This window comes from Peromyscus leucopus, chromosome 13 (assembly GCF_004664715.2).
Source record: "Peromyscus leucopus breed LL Stock chromosome 13, UCI_PerLeu_2.1, whole genome shotgun sequence".
Lineage (NCBI taxonomy): Eukaryota > Metazoa > Chordata > Mammalia > Rodentia > Cricetidae > Peromyscus > Peromyscus leucopus.
In genome coordinates this window covers 27382953-27407542 of record NC_051074.1, presented here as the reverse complement: position 1 = coordinate 27407542, position 24590 = coordinate 27382953, and the positions used below count along the sequence as shown (strand labels likewise).

At 37.8% G+C, this 24590-nt stretch overlaps 1 protein-coding gene across 1 annotated transcript in view; it reads left to right on the top strand.

Annotated features, from left to right (window-relative positions):
* Smchd1 (structural maintenance of chromosomes flexible hinge domain containing 1) overlaps positions 1-24590 on the top strand; it is a 153866-nt gene that overhangs the window by 111961 nt on the left and 17315 nt on the right. The window contains exons 35-44 of the mRNA XM_028874083.2: positions 10707-10794; positions 11548-11679; positions 11946-12098; positions 17026-17152; positions 17298-17417; positions 18981-19066; positions 20390-20512; positions 21477-21667; positions 23489-23598; positions 23740-23810. Coding sequence (XP_028729916.1) covers positions 10707-10794; positions 11548-11679; positions 11946-12098; positions 17026-17152; positions 17298-17417; positions 18981-19066; positions 20390-20512; positions 21477-21667; positions 23489-23598; positions 23740-23810 — 1201 coding nt within the window. The remainder of the gene's footprint in view (positions 1-10706; positions 10795-11547; positions 11680-11945; positions 12099-17025; positions 17153-17297; positions 17418-18980; positions 19067-20389; positions 20513-21476; positions 21668-23488; positions 23599-23739; positions 23811-24590) is intronic.

Below are 24590 nucleotides of genomic sequence, written 5' to 3'. Positions count from 1 at the left end.
GGTGATCAACTAGGAGCTATCCCTTGTTGAGCCAAGGGTTCACAACATAAAGCAAAGGCTTGTCAGCAAGAAGATTTCCAAAACTCATGACCTAAATTCTTCAAGTGACCAATGAGTACTAGAGTGTGACCATTGAATGAATAAAGACAAGATGATGAGAAATCACTCTAGTCATTCCATAATGCATCGTATCCACACCGATGTAGGTCCCCCATAGCGTCCAACCCCTAACCATAACTGAATATCACATGAAGCCAAATGGCTATATTGATCAAGCTTCATCTCTCTGATATAACGACATTGATCGAATTCATGGATGTTTTATCACTATTGCGACAGAAATAACAATCTACTAAGATGATGGATGGCGCACAGAACTTATACCACCCTAAAAAATTTTGCTCCCAACCCTCTGTGAGAATCTCAGTGAGAAAGCATAAGTTAACGGGTAATAGCCTAGACCTGATATTCACTATCTTTGATGTCTTAGGAGCAGAAAAAGTCTAGTGACCTACAGTCCATCGTGATTTTGATAGAGCATGATATTTTTTCATGCGCATCTAGAAATTCAACATCTGAGACGCTCTGTTTGCGTGACTCCTCGTAATAGTCCTTATACTCATCACTATCTCCTGAGTTTAGATTCTATTCTGTAATGTGAGAGATCTGTTAATTCACAGTTACACTCACGCTGGTCATGTCGCAATAAAGCAAAACTGATAATATCATACATAATAAGATGCCCAACACAATATGCGATACATGTAAAAACGATGCAGAGATCATGACATATGTATATGAAGTGCCTACACACCTTTCATCCGACCACAGTGGGAGCATCTAATCATCAACAGAAGCAGGACTCGCAATCGTCTTGAGTCGAAGGCACAGTACATCGATCATTCTCATCTAGAACCAGATCCAGCGCCCAGAGGCCAGAGGTAAACAGTACGAAGAAACTACAGGTTTTTTTGTACTTTATGTTCTAAGTTTTACAAGACAGCGTTTACATCTCATTGTAGCTGTTGTCGTGCCTTAATACGCTAAAGGTATCATCACTCTTTGTCAATGGAAACCAGTTCATGCCCATTGAACTCACGACAAAACGAATAGCCGTCACTGTCTATCTGCCCCCAAGACTGGGCACCCTCAAAAGCGCATGGGTGTGCGGCAACACTCACCTAAAAATATGAATCTTCAAAGTGAAGACAATAGCAGCCAGAAAAAATTCTTTTTATATTAATAACCAATCATGTAAAATTATTTTAGTGGAACTTCGTGTCGCAAAAACCCTTCTAATAGTCATACTCCAGTCATATTGATCGTGTGCTAATTCCCCGCTGTAGATCTAATAGCTCTATTATATTTAATGTCCTTAACGCTGCCATCCTTCAGTCATCCATAATATATAATATCACTCAACTTATGATATTCAATAAAGCAACTGCACTTCACATATGAGTCATATATCACAGGTATGCCAAGTATTGTGCTGTTACAAAATAAACACTTAACTATCTAGAAATTCTAATGAACAAATTTATATCCTCTCTAGAATTTAGTTGGGTACGAAGAGCCAAATTCCTTTAAAATAAGAATGAATAATCACTTATTAATTCTAATTGTTTTATAGCGCGAATAGTGTAGCCGACTTAAGTGATGTGGAATGATGTCATTACATGTGTGCATTTGCTCGCGCCATCACGAAAACAGATAAAAAGTCATTGGTTCTTCTCTAGAAACAAATTGAAACTAGCAGTGGTTTGAGAACTACGCAGTAATGAGTTGCTGGCAGAACTTAAAACAAGGAGTTCCCTCTGAAAAAAGGACAAGCACAACACTCTTAAACGCCTCAATAAACCAGTCTCTCCATCCCAGTCGAACACAATTCTTAATATGCATTGCTTATTAATTCTTAGATTCTGTATGACGATGTCTAGAGTTTTCTAATGTATGTGATAGCCCTGACTTTGTCCAGAGGGAGATCTTATTATAATTAAACATTTTTATTGACAGACTTCATGCTTGTCAGGGAAGGTCTAGTTGTGCTCTGGCTATATCAACAGACATTTAGACTATAAGTATAGTACTCAAACTAGCATGTGATCTATAAAATTCCCAAAGAAAATTTCAATAGTGAGCAAAGTAACTGCAAACCGACAAGGAATAGTAGGTCTTATTTAGTACAGGATTAGAGAACATGGCATAGAGTCCATGTCCATCTAGATGTGATATGACATTTTAACTCGATGTTTCTCTTCATTTTTTGTTTGTTTGTTTGTTCAGATAGGCTGTGTATTATTGATAGTGGGGTATTGAAGTCATCCATTACTTTTGTGTTGAAATTAAAGTGTGACTATATCTAATAGTATTCGTTTTATGAAATTGGGTCCACACCAGTTTGGTGTATATACTTGTACAATTGTAATGTTATGAAAAGTTACTCCTTTAACATATGACCTTCTTTGTGTCATCTGACTAGCTTTGGTTTGAAATGTGTTTTGTCTGGTGTTAGAATAGATACTCCCACTTGTTTTCTCGTTCCATTTGCTTGAATTATCTTTTTTCATCCTTTTATAAATCTAAGGTGATGTCTGTGATGAGATACTTCACAGAGGTAGCAAAAAGATGTGTCATTTTGTAACATGACCTGCTAATCTGTGCATTTTTTTATATAATAAATAAGATATCTTCAGGCTGTACATACAGCTCTGAGTTCAGTTCCCTAGCACCCACACATGACTTACAACCATTCATAACTTGCGTTTCAGAGGCTTTGACAACCTTTTCTGAACTTTGTGGGTACTGGGCACAGACATGATACACATAAGTAAACTAAATGTTTATTCTTTAACAACTTAATGTGCAAATATGTATTGTCTTAGATTTATGTATTTTATGTGAGTGTTCTGCCTGCAGGCATGTATGTGCACTGTGTACATGCAGTGCCTGGGGAGGTCAGAAGAGGACATCAGAATCCCCAGAACTGGAGGGACAGTTGCTCTGGTAGTTTGAATGAGAATGGCCCCATAGGTTCACATATTTGAAGACTTAGTCTCTGGTTGATGGAAGCTTTTGAGGAGGATTAGGAGGTGTGACCTTGTTGTGGGAGGTGTGTCACTTGGGGTACACTTGGAGATTTCAAGAGATTGGCACCATTTCCTCTCTACCTGGTGAGTGTGTCTCAAGATGTGAGCTCTCAGCTGCTGCTTCAATGCCATCCCCACCTGCTGCTGTGCTCCCTGCTGCGATGTCCACCCAGTTAAATGCTTTCTTCTGTGAGCTGTATTGGTCATGGGGTTCTATTGGAGCTATAGAAAAGTAAGACAGGGGCTGGAGATATGGCTCAGAGGTTAAGAGCACCAACTGCTCTTCCAGAGGTCCTGAGTTCAATTCCCAGCAACCACATGGTGGCTCACAACCATCTGTAATGAGATCTGGTGCCCCCCTCTTCTGTATACATAATAAATAAATAAATCTTTTTTTAAAGAAAAAGAAAAGTAAGACAGTTGAGAAACCATTACATGGATGCTGGGAACTGAGCCCGTGTCTTCAACAGCTGCTCTTAACTACCTAGCCCTTGTTCAGTACGTCTTGATCGTCTTGATCATATCCACCCATTTCCATTTTCTATACCCCCACCCCATACACATACCCTTCCCACCTTCATGCACTGTGCTTTCCCACTCTCTACCTCTCAACCCACTTAGTGAGATGAGTGCTGTGTGCTGCAATGATCTCATTGGTTTGGTCTTGCGCGGGTCATCTGTTGTCTTTTATTGGATGTTTGGGACCATTAGTATTCAGAATTATTACTTAAAGATGTGTATCACTTCCTGTCACTTCATGGGTTTGTGGTTTTGGCCCGTTCCTCCCTTGCTTACCTGTCTTAGAATTACTTACTCTTCTCTGGTTGTATTTATCCTTCTTTTCATTCTGAAGTAATTCTTTCTGATATCTTTTGTAGATGTGGCTTAGTGGCCACAAATCTGGTCTACTTCTATCCTGGAAAGGTTTTGTTTCTCCTTCAGTTATGGCATACAGTCTTTCTGTTGTAATGATCTGGGATGGCTGCTGTGGTCTTTCAGAATTTGAAATACATCTTTGTGAGCTTTTCTGGCTTTTCAGGTTTCTGTTGAATTGTCAGCTGTTGGATTGATTGGCCTGCCGTCGCATTGACCTGTCCCTCGCCTTGTGTAGCTTCAGTGCCCTTTCTTCGTTGGCACACTGTTGGTTATAACATGATGTGAGGGTTTGGGTTTTGGTCTTGTGTTTTTATCGTTCTGTATCTCTTTTGCCTGAATGGGTATTTCTTTCGCTGGATTTGGAAATTTTTCTTCGTTGACAAAAAAAATTCTGTGCCTTTGACAGGATTTTTCTCTTCTTGTCTTCAAGTCCTGATATTCTGTCCTGTACATGATCAATCTATTGGTGGACTTTTTGTATGACTTACTGAGTTTTTCATTTCCAGCATCATCTGGAGTTGGCTGAGTTTGTATTCTTTTTTTCAGTGGAGATTAGTCTAGCTTTCTTCCTCCTGTGGGATGCTGTGGTTTCTATCCCTCCTGGACTTCTCCTTCCTATCAGTTTGTTCAGAAAATGGAGAAAAGCCGTTAGATTCAATAGGTCAGTCAGATTAACCCTATGTTTTCCTTGTATGCTATCAGAATGCTGGGTTTCACCCTGCACTCCCTTCTCGTTTGAACCTCTTTGGGTCGGCCTTCTACTTCTGAGGGTCTGGGGTGCCTTGTGAGCCTACCCTCGCATATCCACACCCTTGCTTACAGCATGGGGCTCTGCCTCTCCTGGCCTGTCTGTCCCAGCCTGTGTCACCCTGTGACTTTAGGCTGGCACACCCTTTGCTCTTTGTTAGATGGGGCTCCATGGGCCTCTGAGTGCCCAAACTTTTCCTCGCCCTGCGCTTTGGTTCCTGTGTGCTCAACTACTGCCCAACACCTGGAGCCTCACAGACCTGCATATCCCCAAATTCTGGCTCACCCTGCTCCACATACCCTCTACTGTGTTACCCTGAAGTTCAGTTCTGAATACCTACGTACACTAAAGCCCTGCCTCATTCCCTCGCTTCTTCTCCAGTTCACTACTGCTGGGTAGCGGAGGCCCTGAAGCCCTGTCCATTTAAACCCTGCCTGGAAACCCTACCCATTGAGTAGCCACACTTAGTGCCCAGAGCCCCTCAAGCTGGTCTGCCTGAATTGTGCCTTACCTTCTGGGCTGTGATGTGCCTGTGGATGCTTGGTACCTGGGGTTCACAGGCCTGGCTTTTGTTGTTTCTTATTTCCACTATGGTCCAAAGCCCACCCCTTATGACATTTTCTTAATTATACCTTTTATAATAGCATATAGGTGGGGGTTTGGGATTTGAGGGGTTTTTGTTGTTGTTGTTGTTTGGTTTTTGGTAATTTATCCTTAGATTGAAAAGTTTAGATCTCATATAACCAGTACACTTAATTTATTATGTACTACATTGCTGACTTTTTATTTTTTTAAATATGACATTTTATGCCAAAATATATTCTTTTTTAAATTATGTGTATGAGTGCTTTACTCATATGTATGTGCACCACATGTGTACCTGGTGCCTGTGGGTCAGAAGAAAGCATGGGATCTCCTGGACTGGAGTTAGAGATCGATGATTGTGAGCCACTGTATGGTTGTTGGATTGAACACAGGCCCTCTGCAGGAACAAGTGCTGCTAACCACTGAGCCATCTTTCCAGTCCCTTGATTTTTTTTTTTTTTTATTTGATCCTATGCTGTTTTAGTTTTGTGTGTCAATTTGTGGAGTTGATTCTCTGCTTCCACCTTTTCCCGGGTTTCTGGAATTGAACTCTGGTTGCCAGGTTTACATAGTATCATTTTTTCTTCTTTCCAGAAACAGTTTTTAGTTTTTAATGAACTTGTAAATAAAAAGCAAAAAGCTCCCATTTCATGTAGATGTTTTCAGTGGTTGCATTTATATAAGTAACACACATTCAGTTGTAAGACAGTAACTAAATTTCTGTGAGAAATATGCTTTTCTAATAACAAGAACATTATAAAGTTATTGCAGAGTCCTAAGGATAATCTAGTAGTCGCTATGTTTTTTTTTTCTTAAGCCTTCGCTTTAGATGCTGTTATTTCTAGCACAGGTAAGCAGGTAGAGTCTTTGAAATACTCAAACACTAGAATCTTTGGTTGCTACCATATCTGGCTTTCAAGCAAGAAGTCAGCTTCTTAAAGAATGTTTTAAGTTAACAACTTGCAAACTCCAGGGTGAAAACCCCTATTTATTACATTTATTGAACATTTATTACAGCTATCACAACTGTGACTAAAGACTGTTCATGTTGTCCTTCTGAAATGAGATCTCAAAGAAGTATAGTTCAAAATAAAAGGTTTTAACAAAAAATTGGCATATGCACAATTTGTGTGTCAACCATTTAGTTAACTTTTCCACATTAAAAAAAATGCAATAGAAAACTGGACACCATGTTTCACCACTTCATTTAATATTCACAATTACAGAGGCTACAGCTCGGGGCCAGCATCAGCAATGCTGCCCAGGGCCAGTTTACACTGAAATTCAGTTCTTTACACCAAGTAAATGGTTGTTGACAACCACTGGCTAGTGTACATATGAACAAAAATGTCTGGCTTGGGGAGAAACAAATGCTCCAGTCGTCTGCTCTGCTGCTTCTCTTCCCCAGTTCATGCCTAGAAACCCGTGGGAACTGGGCCCGCTCACCCTCCTCACTGGAAGAGGCTGCCTGCTGTGCTTTAACAGGGTCCAATCAAAAAGTGTAGTCATATTGATGGTTCAGGGTCCTGAAAAAGATGTGGAATAGCTGCCTCAGACATGTAATCCGAACTTCCTCAAAATGCAGCCCACAACAGTCATTTAAATTTAAGTTTGTGGTAAATTCTGCAGAAAGCCCCTTACTCAAAACTTCAACAGAAGGGGACATCTTCTTTTCACTAATCTTTTCATATTTTTACCTCTTTGCTGTGCCTCATAGAAGCATCTTTGTCTGCTAAGCCATCCTGCTGGCCCAATCCTGTTGTTTTTTGCTCCTTTCTCATTTCTTGCTTTATCACATCAATGTATTGTCTGTAATTGTCATTCTGTTAGTAGTTATAAAACCAGGTGTGATACTTGCTTTTAATCCCAGCTGTTGGGAGGTAGAGGCAAGGCAGATCTTAGTGAGTTCAAGGACAGCCTGTGCTACATAGTGAGTTCTCAGACTTGTCAGGGCGACACAGTAAGACTCTGTCTTAAAAAACAAACAGAAACTCATACATGTGAATTTGTAGTTACAGATTCTCGTTCTTCTGAGTGATTTCCTAAGAGATTACAATATACATGCTTCCTATTCTAATGTGTAATAGTGTTTGTATTTTCTGTCTTCCTGAGAAATGCAGATTCCAGGATATGCATTATTATTTTCTTCTTCCAGTTTACATTCCTTTTTGTTGTGCATTTAAGGCACAGTTACTATTAAATTGTATACCAGCAATGACCATTTAGATTTATCTTTCCTATTAATCCTTTTTTTTAATGTTTTACGTTGTAAGTATATAAATGATTTTGTCAGTTAAAAATTGTAGCACCATGAATGTATCTTTTTATTGGGAAGACAGTTGTTAATGGAAACTATGGAGACTGAGCTGGCCTTATCCTCAGAGCAAACCTCCTGTTTCCACCTCTCCAGTGCTGAGATTACAGGTGTGAGCCACTATCCCCAGGTATCTTCTGTTAATCTTGAACTCAGCTCTTTGGCAGTAGAAAGTTCTGGTGATATTTCTAGTGGTGATAAATTATCTTGTCATTTTTAATAATCTACGTCTTTACTTGTCTTCATACTTGAAGGATATTTCAGTAACTAGTTTCTGTGCTGGCAGTTTATTGGAATGTAACAGTCGGTGTTACCCAGCTTGGCCTCGGCCTCCAAAGTCTTCACTTGGAGACGCGGAGCCTGGGCCCATCTTTGTTGGCATTCCTCACCTATGGTGCCTTCTTTTATCTCTCCGCCATTCTTGTCTCTCTTCTAGTGCTAGCTACATACTTTTAGGTGGTTTTTTGAGACAGGTTTCACTGTGTAGCCCTGGCTGTCCTGGAACTTGCTTTGTAGACCTGTCCTGGCATTTACAGAGATCTGCCTGCCTTTGCCCTTCTGAGTGCTGGAATTAAAGGCATATGCCACTATGCCCAGCACTTTCAGCTATTTTCAGTTAGCTAATTCTCTGGTAGAGCTTTATTTGCTGTGAAGACTGTCTTTGGATTAACAATTTCTGATCAGCATTTTTAGTTCTAGTACTTAAATTTCACTCTTCAGCACTTGATATTTGAAAGGTCTATTTTGTCTGTGTTGGGCTCAAGCTTCTTGACTCGTGATCCACCTGTCTCCACCCCTGAGTCGCTGGGACTACAGTCATGGTCAACTGACATTTCCTTCGTGTGTGTGTGTGTGTGTGTGTGTGTGTGTGTGTGTGTGTGTGTGTGTGTGTGTGTTGCTATTTATTTGTTTGTTTATTGCTTTTTGAGACAGGGTTTTTCTGTAGACCAGGCTAGACTCAACTCAGAGATCACCTACCTCTGCCTCCCAAGTGCTGGGATTAAAGGCATGTTCCACCATTGCCTGACTCAGGCCTCCAGTTCTTGTTCATTCTCTGTCAGGCTAGGATTACAGGTGTGTGTCACCTCTTCTGTGTATTTAGTCATTTTTAAAGGTCTTACTATGTCAGTTTTTAAAATCTTTTTTCTGTTTTCAGGATGAAAAGCAGAACTCTGTCTAGAGTTCCCTTATATTCCTTGGGTGTCTTTGGTTTTAGTTCATTTTCAATCTAGTTACTTTGTTTCTTCATGTACTCGGATTATTTTTAGGGTGGTTTTTTTTTTTGTTGTTATTATTTTGTTTAATTTTTAGACATTAATATCTGTGGAGATGGTAGTCTGTTAAGAATAACAGTACTTGCCCAGAGAAGGTGTACATTTGCTTCTCTTGTCAGAGATGAAGAGGATTTCAAGCTGGGTTGTACTTCCCTGGGGAATCCATCTGCCTTAGGTTTACCTGTGCTCTAGAACTGGCTCCCAGGAGGAATGCAGTCTTAAGAGTGAAACTCAGCTCTTAGGAATCCCATCCTTGTAGCATGAATCTTAAAAAGTTCTTATTAATAAGATAAAACACGGACCAGGTATTGGGGTGGACACTGGAAGATCAGAGAGACAGAACAAGCCACAGCTAAACTCACCTGGCCAACTTCTCAGCTGATCCTGTTTCCTCAGGCTGGAAGCTTCTGTGTCCTCATCCCAATGGCTCTCAGCTGAACTGCTGCTCGAAAGCCTGAAGCTTAACCAGCTAAAAGCTTCTAGTTTCTGGTCCTCACGCCTTATATACCTTTCTGCTTTCTACCACCACTCCCTGGGATTAAAGGCTCGCTTTCTGGGATTAAAGGCATGAGTCACCATGCTTGGCTATATCCTTGAACACATGGATTTCTGCCTCTGGAATGTTAGGATTAACGGCATGTGCTACCACTGCCTATCCTAAGTATCTAGTAGCTTTTCTGTTCTCTGACCCCAGATAAGTTTATTAGGGTACACAATATTTTGGGGAACACAATACCACCACACATCCTATTTTATCCTTTTAGCTGTTAGCTTGTAAACATCTGTAAGCAAGTAGCTGTTTTCTTCAGGGAAAGTTTTTGGTTTTCATTTTTTGGTTTGGGTTTGGGTTTTTTGGCCCTTTGGAGGGTTTTTGGTTTTGTTTGTTGGTTGGTTTTGGTTTTTGGCCTTTTGTTGGCAATGCTGTTTGATTTTTACTATAACTTCCCTATTTTCGTTATGGTTGAATACGGTTCAGATAGACTAAGTATATCTAAACAGGCACTGAATTTCTTATTGATAATAAGTTACAATAAGTGGATTGAATATATAAAGTCAGGCATTAAAAATACTGCCTGAAAAGAAAGTCACATGGAAGGATAGTAAGGTGGCATATAACTTTGAAATTATAAAACTGTTAGTTGGGAATTGATAATGTAGAAATGAAGCAAAATCCAAAGGACACATAATCCATCATGGTTTTTGTGTTTACTCTCATATCTTTTTTTAATAATTTATTCTCATTTTATGTACATTGGTGTTTTGCCTGCATATATGTCTGTATGAGGAGGTCAGATGGAGTTACACACAGTTGTTAGCTGCCATGTAGGTGCTGGGAATTGAACTGGGGTCCTCTGGAAGAGCAGTCAGTGCTCTTAACCACTGAGCCACCTCTCCAGCCCTCTCTCATATTGTTATATTCCTGTTATTTTTACTTTCACTATATCTAGAACCTTTGTTCTGGATCTCATGAACAAATGCACAGGTAAGAGGTCCTAGGATTAAGCATGTGTACAGGAAATACTGGCTTGCTGTGATGACCCAGCAGTTGAGAGTGCTTGTTGCCCTTCTGGAGGACATGAGTTTGGTTCCTAGCCCTCAACCATCCTTAACTCCAGATCCCAAGGTCCATACAAACATGATGGAAAACACTCATATAGGTATAATAATTAAACCTAAAATAAGTATTAAGTGAATGAAAGCATGTACAGTATTAGAAATTCTCTTATTCATTCGCTTGTTATGAAAGGAAACAAATGTTAGTGATTTGAACTCATTTACTCTTTGTTAAAAAATTATTGTTTTTACCTCTTTATTTTTAGGGAAAAGACAATCCCTAACAAAGTTGGGGCATACTGTATCCAGTTTGATTTTATGATCGATAAAACAAATATGCTCAACAGCGAACAGGTTTGTATTCTTTATTTTTTATGTACCATGGTATTTACTCACTTTATAAATGAAGTATTTGGTTTTAGAGTGAATTAATTATTGGATGCAAAATATAAATGCAAAAGTAACTTCCCTATTCATGGGAGGCATTCAAGACCCCAGTGTGTCTCTGAAACCACAAGCTACTAAACTCTGTTTTCTCTCGTATATGCTTTCTTATGATCAAGTTTGCTAAAGTAGACACACTGAGAGATTAGCAATAATAATAAAATCAAATTATTAATAATATACCAAAGTAAGCTATGAGATCTTATAAAATAATTATTTCTAAAATTTTCCATTTAATATTTTCAGAGCAATGGTTGGTGACAGATAACTGAAACCATTGCAAGTGAAACTGGTTAAGCAAGGATTTTTATAAGATTTTTTTTTCAGAAAAATTCGGATAAAATAGACTTATTTTTTAAGAAATTAATGGAAATTTTTGAGGATAACTTTTTATTTAATATATATTGTCCTTTTCTCTTCCTCTGAAATAGTATTCATAAGAATGCATTGTTAAGCCGGGCGGTGGTGGCACACGCCTTTAATCCCAGCACTCGGGAGGCAGAGGCAGGCGGATCTCTGTGAGTTCGAGGCCAGCCTGGGCTACCAAGTGAGTTCCAGGAGAGGCGCAAAGCTACACAGAGAAACCCTGTCTCGAAAAACCAAAAAAAAAAAAAAAAAAAGAATGCATGCATTGTTAATATGAATGTTGCTTTTGTTTTTAAGGTTATAATTGATGTTCTGCCTAATGAACCTATGAAGTTGGTTCCTGACATCCAACCAGCTACCCCAGCTGTTTCTAATGTTCGCTCAATTGCCAGCAGGACCTTGGTCAAAGACCTACATCTCAGTATTACGGTAATGCCTATGTCTTCTTCAAACAACTACAGAGTTTAACAAGAGTAATTGGCTTTTATATTCAGGTTCAGAATGGCTATTATAGAGTAATATCAATAATTCAGTTTAAACCTACAAGAAAACCTTGAATAAAATAGTTAAATAGTTATAAACATTTTTTTATTGAGCTAATAATGAATAAAGAATATGTCTTGTTTCTGATTTACACATGCTCTTCTCTAAGTTGTCTGTCTTCTAATTAGTTATTTTTCATTGTGTATTTTAAGGATAATTATGGTAATCATACTGGAATGAATTTGGTTGGCACTGTAGTAGCTACCATTAAAGGTTTCAATGAGGAGGACACTGATACTCCACTCTTCATCGGGAAAGTTAGGACACTTGAATTTCCCTTTGTGAATGGTTCTGCTGAAATCACAGTAAGTTTCTTAGATCTTTTCCAACATCTGTGATACCACCTGTTCTTTGTATATATACCAAGGAAGATGTCCTCATGTTGTATGTTTAGTGCAGTAAATCTAAAAATCAGTGAGATATTTGTGATTTTGCTATTATAATTTGGACCCAGAACCATCATTACTCAGATCTTCTTCCATGTAGGGTGACAGATAGCTTTCTCTTATTATGCTGATTTTTCAACTTTAGTGACAATATAATGTTTGTGTTATGTTGTAAAGTAACTACTATTATACAGACAGAAACAATAAAATAAAGGTGAGATAAAAATTTAATAAATTACTAGCCTATCATTGTTATTTTTCTAAAATGAAAATAGTTTGTTTTATATATTTAAAAATGCAGTATAAAAAAAACTCTATAAGGGGCTGGAGAGATGGCTGAGAGGTTAGGAGCACTGGCTGCTCTTCCAGAGGTCCTGAGTTAAATTCCCAGCAACCACTTGGTGACTCACAACCTTCTGTAATGAGATATGATGCTCTCTTGTGGCCTGCAGACATATACACAAGCAGAACACCACACATAATAAACAAACTAACTAACTAACTAATAAAGATTTTTTAAAAAACAACCTCTATAAGTAATTGTTATATTGTTAACCTACAGAAATAACAGTGATTGGCCCTATAGTGCAAAATCATCTAGTTACGTTTTGCACATTAGTGTGGTATAGTGCTTTCAGTATATCATGGAGGATATTAATTTTTGAGGGTCCTGAATTTTACTAATATAATAGGACCAAGCTTTTGCAAGAATCTTCTATCTTGTTTAGCTTATTTTTGATATATTTCTTCTTTGTTAAATAAAAGCCTATGTCGTTAATGAAGTGACTACACGTATTTTCATCAGTCCTAGGTACAAATTTATTTTTTTTTCCAAGGTTTATTTTCTTATGAGAAATGTTTCTATCAGCTTTCTTCTATGTGTTGATTTAGAATGGTTGGTTGGTTGATAGGTAGACAGATAAATAGATACTGATTTATTGATTGATTTAAGTGACTGGCCATAAAATAATACACACTTTAAATATTTTATTGTGATTGCAAGTATTTTTTATTTAGATTTCTGCCAAAACTATGTGTACTATGGGGGGCAGGGAAGGAGTGTTTTCTAGGATGACAGTGTTAGTTTTTAGTATTTCTAGGTGTGTGTGTGTGTGTGTGTGTGTGTGTGTGTGTGTGTGTGTGTGTTGGTGGCCCATACAATCATCTTAACTTCATGTCTTCCTGCTGAGTACTGGGATTACAAGAATGTGCCACCACACCAAGTACTTCTTACTTGCAACATTGGATATGAAAAGTTCTTTTAAAATTCTAATCTCATTTACAATTTTATTTTTGTGGACATGATGATGTAGGCTTGTAACCTTGGTAGAGGTCAGGCTGCTGAAGCAGGAGGGTTGGATTTGCTTGTGATACAGACTGACGTTAAGGCCATCCTCGAGCAATGTATTTACATTCTTTATCAAAATTAAATTTAAAGTGGGCTGCGAATGGCTGGGGTTGTAGCTCTTTGTTAGAGTACTCAAGTACAAGGCCCTGGCTTTGGTTCCCAGCAATATTCTTTTTTAAATATTGAACAGTGTTAGTTTTTAGTATTTCTAGGTGTGTGTGTGTGTGTGTGTGTGTGTGTGTGTGTGTGTGTGTGTGTGTGTTGGTGGCCCATACATCACAATGTTCCAGTATTATTTTTTTTATATCTTTTTCTTTTCTTTTTTCTTCTTTTTTTTAATCTTTGATTTAGAGATGGAGAGATGGCCCAGCAGTTAAGAGTGCTTACTGGTCTTCCAGAGGACTGGAGTTATATTCCCAGGTCACAATACCTAAACTCCAGCTCCAAAGGATCCAGTGCCTCTGTCCTCTGTAGGCATCTGCTCAAGTGCACATAGCCACACGCAGGCACACACACCTACCTACATATAATCAAAAATCATTTTAAATTTTTTCTTAAATCTTTAAACAGACGGCCGGGCGGTTGTGGCGCACGCCTTTAATCCCAGCACTCGGGAGGCAGAGGCAGGCGGATCTCTGTGAGTTCGAGGCCAGCCTGGGCTACCAAGTGAGTTCCAGGAAAGGCGCAAAGCTACACAAGAGAAACCCTGTCTCGGAAAAAAAAAAAAAAAAAAAAAAAAAAATCTTTAAACAGACAAAAAAATCTTTTATTTTATCCTTTTTCCAATTCATTAATTTTTTAGCGTCTTTATTAAGTAGTTCAGTGTATACCAGTAAGTGCCAATAGTGCCTTTTCTTTTTTGTTGCCCGCCTGTGTATATAACCCATTTCAAATACTAAATTGTTTCAGTACTTTAGGCTGTATCTATCCTAAAGACTTGTTGGTCTGTTAGGGAGTGACTGACCAAAACATTTTCATTAATTGAAATGTTACCAACATTTAAAAGTGTATATTTTTTATGTAAAGATCTGCACTTGTAATATGGAAGTCTACAGAGTTGGCATCCCCGTGTAGGAGGCCTGGACAGTGGCTGTTCTTCTCGGTCTGTTTTGTACCATGCCGCTTCTTTTCATCTCTGTCTATTGAGGACCAGGGTCCGTTGTCACTGTTGTCAGCTCTTCAGAGTTGTTCTTGTTATAAAGGAGAATGGGTGCATTTCTCCTGCACCATAATACAGTTAAGTTAGGAAAGTCACACACACTTTTTTTTTTTTAAAAGAAGGTAAGCTTGTTTAACATGCAAAGTGAGCTGGAGTTGGAAGAGCACACCAAGCCTCGTTTTCCTTGTGCCTCCCTCTTCCTTCCCCATGTGCTTTTGAAATTGTTCTGCCTGGTTAGGACAGAGACTTAGCTATTTCCCAAAGCGGCATTTAAAATCTAAACTTCATGCGTCTGGATTTCCCTTCGCCAGCAGAGGTCCTTCCTGTTTTCTGAATAAATAGACAAGTCTTGTCTTCCTTGGCTTCCACATATCCAGTGCTGAATGGATGAGAGGAATACTGTTAGTTTATATTTGTTTCAGACTTATTTTGGTGGCTGGGTGCTAGGAATTGAACATTATGTCTCCATCCTTTAGTTCTGAGCTATATACTCCCAGGCCATCATTTTCAAGAATATATACTGACCAGAATACAGCTAATATTTGTTTGTAAATGTTTCACATATGCTTTGTTTTAAATGATAATCTGACATTGTAATTTATCAAGTTTACTAGTTGTATCATTTTTATAGTCTACATTATTAGCCTGCGTGATCTGAAATCTTCTGAAACAGTCTCATTTTCATTCCTGTATGCATGTGTCCATCTCATATGTCAAATTCCTATTCATATAGTATATTTAACCTCATTACAAATTAATCTTTGAAGCATGTCATAAACAGTTACAAGAAGTAACATTGTGCTGATAAAAACAGAATTAGAAAGTAGCAGTATGTTGATAATTTTGGCACTAGATCATGGATATCAAAATACTTCGCTAACTAATTCTATAATAGAAAAAGTGTAATGGTTAATAAGAGTGTTTTATCCTATATATGGCTATACATATGTTCGATTAATTTATTGAACATGTTTTTGAAACCTGACAAACTGCAAAATCTATTTTAAAAGGCATTCTAGGATAAAAATAAATGAGTAATTTTTGATGATTTATAATAAATGGCCATTAAAAACAAAAAAAAAATGATCTTGTTAATGCTCAAGAAGCTAGTTAAAGCAAAAAGAGAGTGAAATGCTCACCTCACTAGGGGGATTGGTGTTTTTATACATTGCTAATGAAAGGGTAAACTATCTGATACAGCCTCTGATATCTGATTTCCCCCTTTTAAGGAATATTTGATATCTATTAAAATAAAATTTTAATTAGATATATTTCTTACCCTAGAAAACAAATTTGCAAGGAAACAATCAGTGATATACTTTCTTCCTATTTCCTAGTAATTGTTAAAATTTCAAGCTAAGTGTTCACCACCCAAAGACTGAGTCCTATAGTATGGTTTATCTGTATTATTCATAAACTTTTTACATCAGTAACATTTTATGAATTGCTATTAACAAATCAAGTTTAAGCAGACAAGTTAAAGTTTATGTTACTTTTAGAAACTATTTTTATATGTACTTACATTCCTGTATATATATTGCTGATAGTTTTAAAATGGAACTGATAATTGACTTATTCATAACTTAGTGTTCTTTAATTTTTAAGAAAAAGAATTCTAAGTGTTGTTGATAATTTTATGTTTTATGCTCTATAGTATTCTATCAGTTTAGGGGTTTTTTTTAAAATTGTATATTCTGAAGAACAAAGAACTTAAGGTCTTTTTCTACAGAACTGAAAATACAGTTGAATTAGAATGTTTGATTGCATCAGTCGCTAGTTATATGTTTTGATCTTAAGCTCAGATATACTTTTTGTGAATTGAAGAAAAAATAGAAAAGTGTAAAAACAAGTCTTGAAGCATTTTCAGGGGCCTCTTGTTCTGTCACCTGGGACTGGTCTCCCATGGTAACCACTGTAACCTAAACTCAGCTTTGTGCTTTGAGTATTTCTTTGTGATTGTTTTTATATCTGTCACTCCATTAACTATTTTACTCTGCTTCAGCCTAAAGGTTTAGATGAAAATAATTCTGCAGGTCAAGATAGAAGTGGCCACTGATAAAGACAGAGTGGTGGGAAATAGAGCTTTTTCTTAGAATTTTCCGTTACATGTGATTTTTTTGCTTAGTTGTACTCATTACATCATTTGGCTCTGCAGTAATATCAGTGGTAAAAAATGTTTATGTCTTGGGTGGTGGTGTTGATGGTTTGGTAAATCTGAAGAATCAGCCAGTGTTCATGTTCAGATTTTCCTGCTTGTTTGGTAGCCACATGACAACATATGTAACATTAGAATGTCTCTTTTTTAAATCTTGTTTTTCTCATTTCCTTTTCACTTACAGACTCTCGTGCTGGCAGAAAATAGTCCTGGAAGGGATAGTACTGAGTATTTTATTATCTTTGAGCCTCGGCTGTCAACTTTATCAAGAACGTTGGAACCATATAGCCTGCCATTTATGTTTTATGATGGTAAGTCTTAGGGAAATAGGTTATTAAACTCTGTTGTTAATGGTTCTTCAGATAACCTTGTTTTGCTTTCCATATGCATAATATTATATGACATTGGTAAAGTCAGTTTCTATGCTGTTTAAATTATCTGAAATTTTTTCCTTAGATGTTAAAAAGCAGCAACAAATGGCAGCACTTACGAAGGAAAAGGACCAGTTATCGAAGTCCATCGTTATGTATAGAAGTCTCTTCGATGCCAACAAGCAGCTTGTTGATGAAATGAAATGTAAGTCACTCTGTATTCAAAGGGAATGAAACATTAGGCTTTGAGCAGGTGAGGCGGGGGTAGAGACCATTTGTCTTTCCTTGAAGCAGAAGTAAAATGCTAAGTACTACAGAAGGGTGGTAAGGACCGCTGGTTGATTGTCACTTGGCAGTTTTTAACACGAAGTGTCCTTATTTTAATTAAGCTTGTGGCAGGCTTACAGATTATAAAAATTGAAAGTTTTCCTCTAGAAATATGGACCTCTGGAAAATTTAAGGCTTTTTTGACAACATTGATAACTAACTTATCTAGCTCTAGCTTCTGGCAAAAGATGTCACTGGAGGAATGATAAGTAATTTAATTTTTAGTTTTAATCATGGGTTCACAAGCACTGAAAATGAAATATTGAATTTATTCATGAGTTAGTCCAGAAAATGTTTGCTATCTTTTACAATGGTTTTTATATAATAAGCCATTTTTTGAATTGTTCACTGTTACCTGTCTTTCATTTGTCAGATGTTTTTACTGTGGGTTTTAACTTGTGTTAGTTTTATACTTTTTGTTTTATACCCACCTCCCTCCCCAAGACAGGGTTTCTCTATGTAGCCCAGGAAGTCCTGGAACTCACTTTGTAGAGCAGGCTGGCCTTAAAACTCACAGAGATCCGCCTGGCTCTGCCTCCCGAGTGCTGGGATTAAAGACCTGCACCATTACTCCTGGCCAGGTTTTTATTTTTACATGTATAGGTGTTTTGCCGCCGTATATGTCTGTGCCTCTTGCCCACAGAGGGCAGAAGAAGGTGTCTGATCCCATGGAACTGGGGTTACAGGCAGTGTGAACTGCCATGTGAGTGCTGGGAACTGAACCCGGTGCTCATAACCACTTGTGTCACTTGTATAGAGCGTTTATAGATTCTTAAATTGACTCCAAAGGCACATCTTCGTTTATGTAGCTCATGTATGCATGTGTGGGGTCAAGATTAAACACCCCAAATCATAGGAGTTTGCAGTATGATACCATAGTATCTCCTGAATCTTGAGATTTATAGCTTAACTTGGCAGTGATCAGTTGTCAGTTTTCATTTTAATATTAAACTTTAAAAGGAAAAAGTAGTTGTAAACTTTTTTTTAAAAGAGCTATATTTTAAGGACTTATGAGAGAGAGAGAGAGAGGAGAGGAGGGGAGGGGAGGGGAGGGGAGGGGAGGAGAGGGGAGGAGAGGAGAGGAGAGGAGAGGAGAGGAGAGGAGAAGAGAAGAGAGAGACTGGACCAATGGCTCAGCAGTTAAGAGCACTCACTGGCTGCTCTTCCAAATGACCTGGTTTCAATTCCCAGCTCCCACATGGCTGCTCACAACTCTCTGTAACTATAGTTCCAGGGGATCTGACACAGAGACATGAGTGTGGACGAAACACCAATGTACATAAAATAAAATTAAATAAAATCTTTTTTTGTTTTTCAAGACAGGGTTTCTCTGCGTAGCTTTGCACCTTTCCTGGAGCTCACTTGGTAGCCCAGGCTGGCCTCGAACTCACAGAGATCTAAATAAAATCTTTAAAAATTTTTTTTTTCTTTTAAATTTTAGGCCAAGTTGAAGAAGCAAAATTAAAAGAGGTTCAGCTGAGAAATGAACTAAAATCACACAATATTGATATTCCTACAACACAACAGGTAAAACTTCCAAGTGCACATTAAATTTTTTCATTAAATTTAACTACTTGTTTTGCTAGGAATTCTATAGACACTGTTGTCTTTATGGTGTGTGTGTGTGTGTGTGTGTGTGTGTGTGTGTGTGTGTGTGTGTGTGTGTTGTGCATACATCTGTGCATGCTTGTGCAGTCTGTACTTGTACCATGGTTTACACATGGAAGTTAGAGGACAACTTTGTGGAATTTGTTCTCTCCTTCCGTCTTCAAGTGGATTTGGCGAATCAGACTTAAGGCTTGGGAGCGAACATTTGTCCTCTAACCTCTACACGTGTACCATGGTGCATATACATAATACACACACCCCATATGTTTGATTGATTGGTTTATTATTTCATGCATATGAGTGTTTTGCCTGCATGTAGACTGGATCACCTGGAACTTGGGGCCTTGAACTGGTTGTGAGCCATCATATGGGTTCTATAAATTGAACCCCAATCCTGCAGGAATAGTAAATGCTCTTAACTGCTGAGGCATCTCTTCAGCCCCACAGTGTTATTAGGGAATGCAAAATAGTATAGAAGACTTCTTAGCTTATTGTCTTCTGTGTGTGATTCAGTTTCAGAGAGAAGACGACTACATAGTCTGTTTATTTTTATCGGTTTTTTTTTTTTTTGTGTGTGTGTGTGTGGTGTTTTTTTTTTTTTTGTAGTCAGTCTTTCTATGTGGTTCAGACTAGGTTCAAACTCTTTTTCCCCCAATCTTGTGAATGCTGGGGTTACATGTGGAGACCACTAGATCTGGCTAGGCAGTATATTTCATAGTTAAGATTATAGAACATCATTGAATGGACAGCTAGGTGTGAGTGTGAGGTTAGGATGTGTAAGAGTCCAACATAAATGCCAACATTGCCCCTTTTCCTCCTCAAAAAAGGCTTTCTATCCTTGAGAGGATAGCTTAGTGATCGAGTACTTGCCTACGATGACATGGTCTTAAGTTTGTGACCCAGTATCCCTGATAAATATTTAATGGGCATATGATAGGAGTTTTCATCACTATTAACTGTAGTTTTGTTGCTTATAAAGTAGTGCCTATTTTAATAACTTTTTAGCTGGACAGTGGTGGCTCACACCTTTAATCCTAGCACTTGGGAAGCAGAAGCAGACAAATCTCTGTGAGTTGGAAGCCAGCCTGACGTGTGGAGAGAGTTTCAGGACAGCCAGAAATACACACACACACACACACAACACGACTTTCTCAAGTACTCCAAATTACTGGTTTTTCTCTATCCTGGGCTGCCTGTTATAAAAAACAATTGACCTTGTAGATAAATTTTCTTTAATTACAGATACCTCACATTGAAGCACTTTTGGAAAAAAAGATAACAGAACAAAATGAACTAAAAAAAAAGCCCAGAAGATCATGTACTCTTCCAAACTACACTAAACGAAGTGGAGATGTTTTGGGAAAGGTTTGTGATTTAAGCTTTTTAAGAAATAGTAGATTCTTGTTACCTTACTTTGTTTAACATATGTCTGTCCTCCCTCTGAACCCAATTCTGCGGACTGAACCGGGGCTGTTCATACACTAGACAGCACTCTGCCGCTGAGTTACCCCTGGGCAGCATGCCTATTTTCTTACTTTTTAACATTAATACCTTGTAAATTAGAAAACTAGGGTAGATACTGTGATGTGTCTGTAGTGAAATAAAAGCCTTATTTCTAGGCAGGTTTGTGCTACCAAATCAGAGGAGAATAAATGGTAGCCCTGATTATACCAACACAATGCAGAGGTTTTAGAAGTGGCTGTAGTATCCCAATGGTAGCAGGCTTAAAAAGCAGGAATGCTTGTGACCACAGGCAAGTATTTGTAAGTAAGAAAATGATTTATTCTAATTCCTAATAAGGCAACAATTCTTAGAAAGGTATTTTAAATAATATGCTTAATGAATCTTGAAACTTTGTATTGCATATCTTTAAGTGTACTTTGTGATTACCAAGATCTTCCCTATTATAGACATTGAAATGTGAAATAAGTGTATGTTTAATTAGCTGACAATTGCATCATTATTTGCTTATTTTGCAAATTTACTGTTGGTTAATATGTAGACAATTTTTCTAAAATTTAACAGAATAGACAGTTTAATGGATTCTAGTCAGTGTAAATGTCTACAGCTTTGTTTTTCTTTCTGTTTATGTTTGTATTTGTTTTGTTTTTCTTTCTGTGTAGCTCAAACTAGTCTTAACCTTTAGAATCTTCCTGTCTCAGCCTGTCAGTTGCTGGGATTACAGTGGATGCCAACACACTTGGCTGATGTTCTTTTAGTCATGCTTCAGATGGGGTTCTTTTTTGTTGTTGCTCTCTAATGGTAAGACTTTCAAAAACTATGTTTTTTGTTTTTTAATTTCTGTGTGTTTTTATTAAAATGGCTTCAGATCGCACATCTCGCACAAATCGAAGATGATCGAGCTGCAATGGTTATCTCTTGGCATCTGGCAAGTGACATGGATTGTGTGGTCACCCTGACCACAGATGCCGCACGCTCTATCTATGATGAAACTCAAGGTCGTCAGCAGGTGTTGCCTCTTGATTCTATTTATAGGAAAACTCTTCCAGATTGGAAAAGGTTAGAAAAAAAAGAAAGTAATATTCATTGTCTACTTTGTTGTTTTGCAGTGCTTGGGGTCAAACCTAGGGCCTCACACATGCTGAATACAAGTTAAACTACCTTCTCAGTAAGACTGTGGGTTTAAATGATGTGATTTTATTGATATAACAGACTTTTATTTTGAGTTTCTACTTTTCCTTCCCATCCTAACTCACACCCATTACAAGCCATTACCTACCACACTCCTGTTAAATTGGTACTCATTTTAGACAGCATAGGAAATCAACACATCAAAATAACTGTGTTGATAAGGGTAATACTTGGTGTTTTCAGGTATATGCAAGTACACATGCACATGTGTGTGCATGTATATGTATGTAGGCCAGAGGTGGATCAGGAATCATTCACCTTGTTTGTGAGACAGTTTCACTGGCTTTGGGGCTCACAGATTCTGCTAGATTAGCTAACCAGTGAGCTTCAGAGATCCATCTGCCACCACACCCCACAATACTTGGATTATTAATTCATGGCACCACACCAAGGTCGTCATACTTAAACTGCATGTACTTTACCAACTGAGTTCTCTCTCCAACCCTAAAGGTGATACTTTTTATTGAGGAAAGCCTCCTCTGTCTTAGTAATTGCTAAATACCCAGTGGGGCAAATGCTGGAGAGATGATGATAGTTCAGTCAATAAAATGCTCATCGCACTATCCTAAAGAACGGAGTTTGAACTCCATCTGGAAACCAGATGTGGCACACACATCCATGATCCCATTGCTTAGGAGGTAGAGGCAGGAGGATCCCTGTAGTTCATTGGTTAGCTATTCTAGCCAAATCATTGAGTTCCAGGTTCAATAATAGATCTGCTCAAATGAAGAATAATTAAGAAAACCACTCGACCTTTTCCTCTGGTCTACACACACACTTGAGGACCATTGTGCTTATACACAAGAACTACACAAGATCAAGATCAAGCCAGTCAACATTCTAGCATGGAGGAGGAAGGGGCTCACCAGCATCCACCCCTAGCTGAGGACCTATTGACTATTAATGGCGCCTAAGAAGGAACAGTCAGTTTTCTTTAAGGGTATGGCCCCTGGTAAGTTGACCATGCTCAGTGGATAGTCCCACACTCATGAGTATATGGGCAGCACAGATCAGACTTGGTGAATTATTTAAAAAAGAGGAGGTAGGCAGGGAGATGGATCTGGGAGGAATTAGAGGAAGTGGTAAGAGATTAATGTGATAAAAATATGTTGCATGTATTAAATTCTTAAAATAATTATAAAAATATTAAAACCTGATATAGGCAAGCATGAATAGATGTGCAGAATTAAAGTTTGCTCTAGAATGTTGCCTGTAGTTCTGTTTAGTAACCCTACACTCCCTCTGGGGAAGATGTAGTTCACTTCTTTTTCTTATTTCACTTTTTTGTTGTTGTTTTGTTTGTTTGAGATAGAATCTCTATGTATCCCTGGCTGTCCTGGAACTTTCTGTAAATCTTTCTGTCTCTGGTTTCCAAGTGCTGAGATTAAAGGTGTGCACATAGATTTCAACACAGGTATAAGAGAGAGAGAAACATGTAAAAATGGACTATAGTACATAGCACATGCTGTTTGCTGGATTCTCAAGAGAGACACTGAAGCGGATACTATATGGCAAATCTTCATTTCTAAGGAGAATACATGGTCATTTAGAATATTATTTGGGGTAGGTGGGTCACATGTGTCACATAATGTCCATGTATTCATTATGTTTTTCTTAGTATATTTTTAATTTAAATAGTTATATATGCTTTGTTTAGTACTTTCTTGTTTTGTTTTGTTTTTAATTTAGACCTCTACCTCATTACCGAAATGGTAAATTACATTTTAAACCTTTTGGAGATCCAGTCTTTGCCCGAGATTTGTTAACATTCCCAGACAATATTGAACATTGTGAAACAGGTAAAAGACATTGTAGTGACTTCATTTTGTTCAACTGTTACATTTGTGATATAAATTTATAAAATGTTAACTATGAAAAATTACATTCTTAAAAATACTACTTTCATTAATATTTAATTCTATATATTTTGATGTTTTTAGTTTTTGGTATGCTGTTAGGAGACACCATTATTTTGGATAATCTAGATGCAGCCAATCATTATAGAAGAGAGGTATGTACTTCATTTTTTTTTTTTAATCACTTTATTGTAAAGAATTGGGAAATAAAAAAAAAAATCACACAACTAGATTAACATAGCCACTTAAGCAAGCCTTTGCCCAAACTCAAGTCTGTGCATCTCAGTGAACTCACAGAACAGCGCTCCCAAGCTTTGGAGCTTAGTGGTTTCCTTTTTTTTTTTAAATAGGGCTAAATAGTATGCCATCTTATGTATGTACCAGATTTTTTTATTCATTCATCTTTTGGTCAACATAGTGAGTTCTAGGCCAGCCAAGGATGTACTGTGAAAGAAACCTAGCTCAAAAGTAGTGTTTCTTTTTTCTTTTTTTCTAATTTCTAGTGTGTTCTTTTTATTTGTTTATTTATTTATTTATTTATTTATTTATTTATCCTTTTATTTTATTTTACAATACCATTCAGTTCTACATATCAGCCACGGATTCCCTTGTTCTCCTCCCTCCTGCCCCCTCCCCTTCCCCCCAGCCCACCCTCCATTCCCACCTCCTCCAGGGCTCTAAAGACCACATCATCAAGTTAGAGCAGTGGCTCCCAACCTTCCTAATTCTGCAACTCTGTAATACATACAGCTCCTCATGTTGTTGTGACCCCAACCATAAAATTATTTAGTTGCCTCTTCATAGCTGCAATTTTGCTACTGTTATGAATCATAATACAAATATCTGATATGTGACCAGTGGGGATCGTGACCCACAAGTTAAGAACCACTAGATTATAGAGCCAAGTGCATGGTGGGTTTTAGCCTAATGACTTT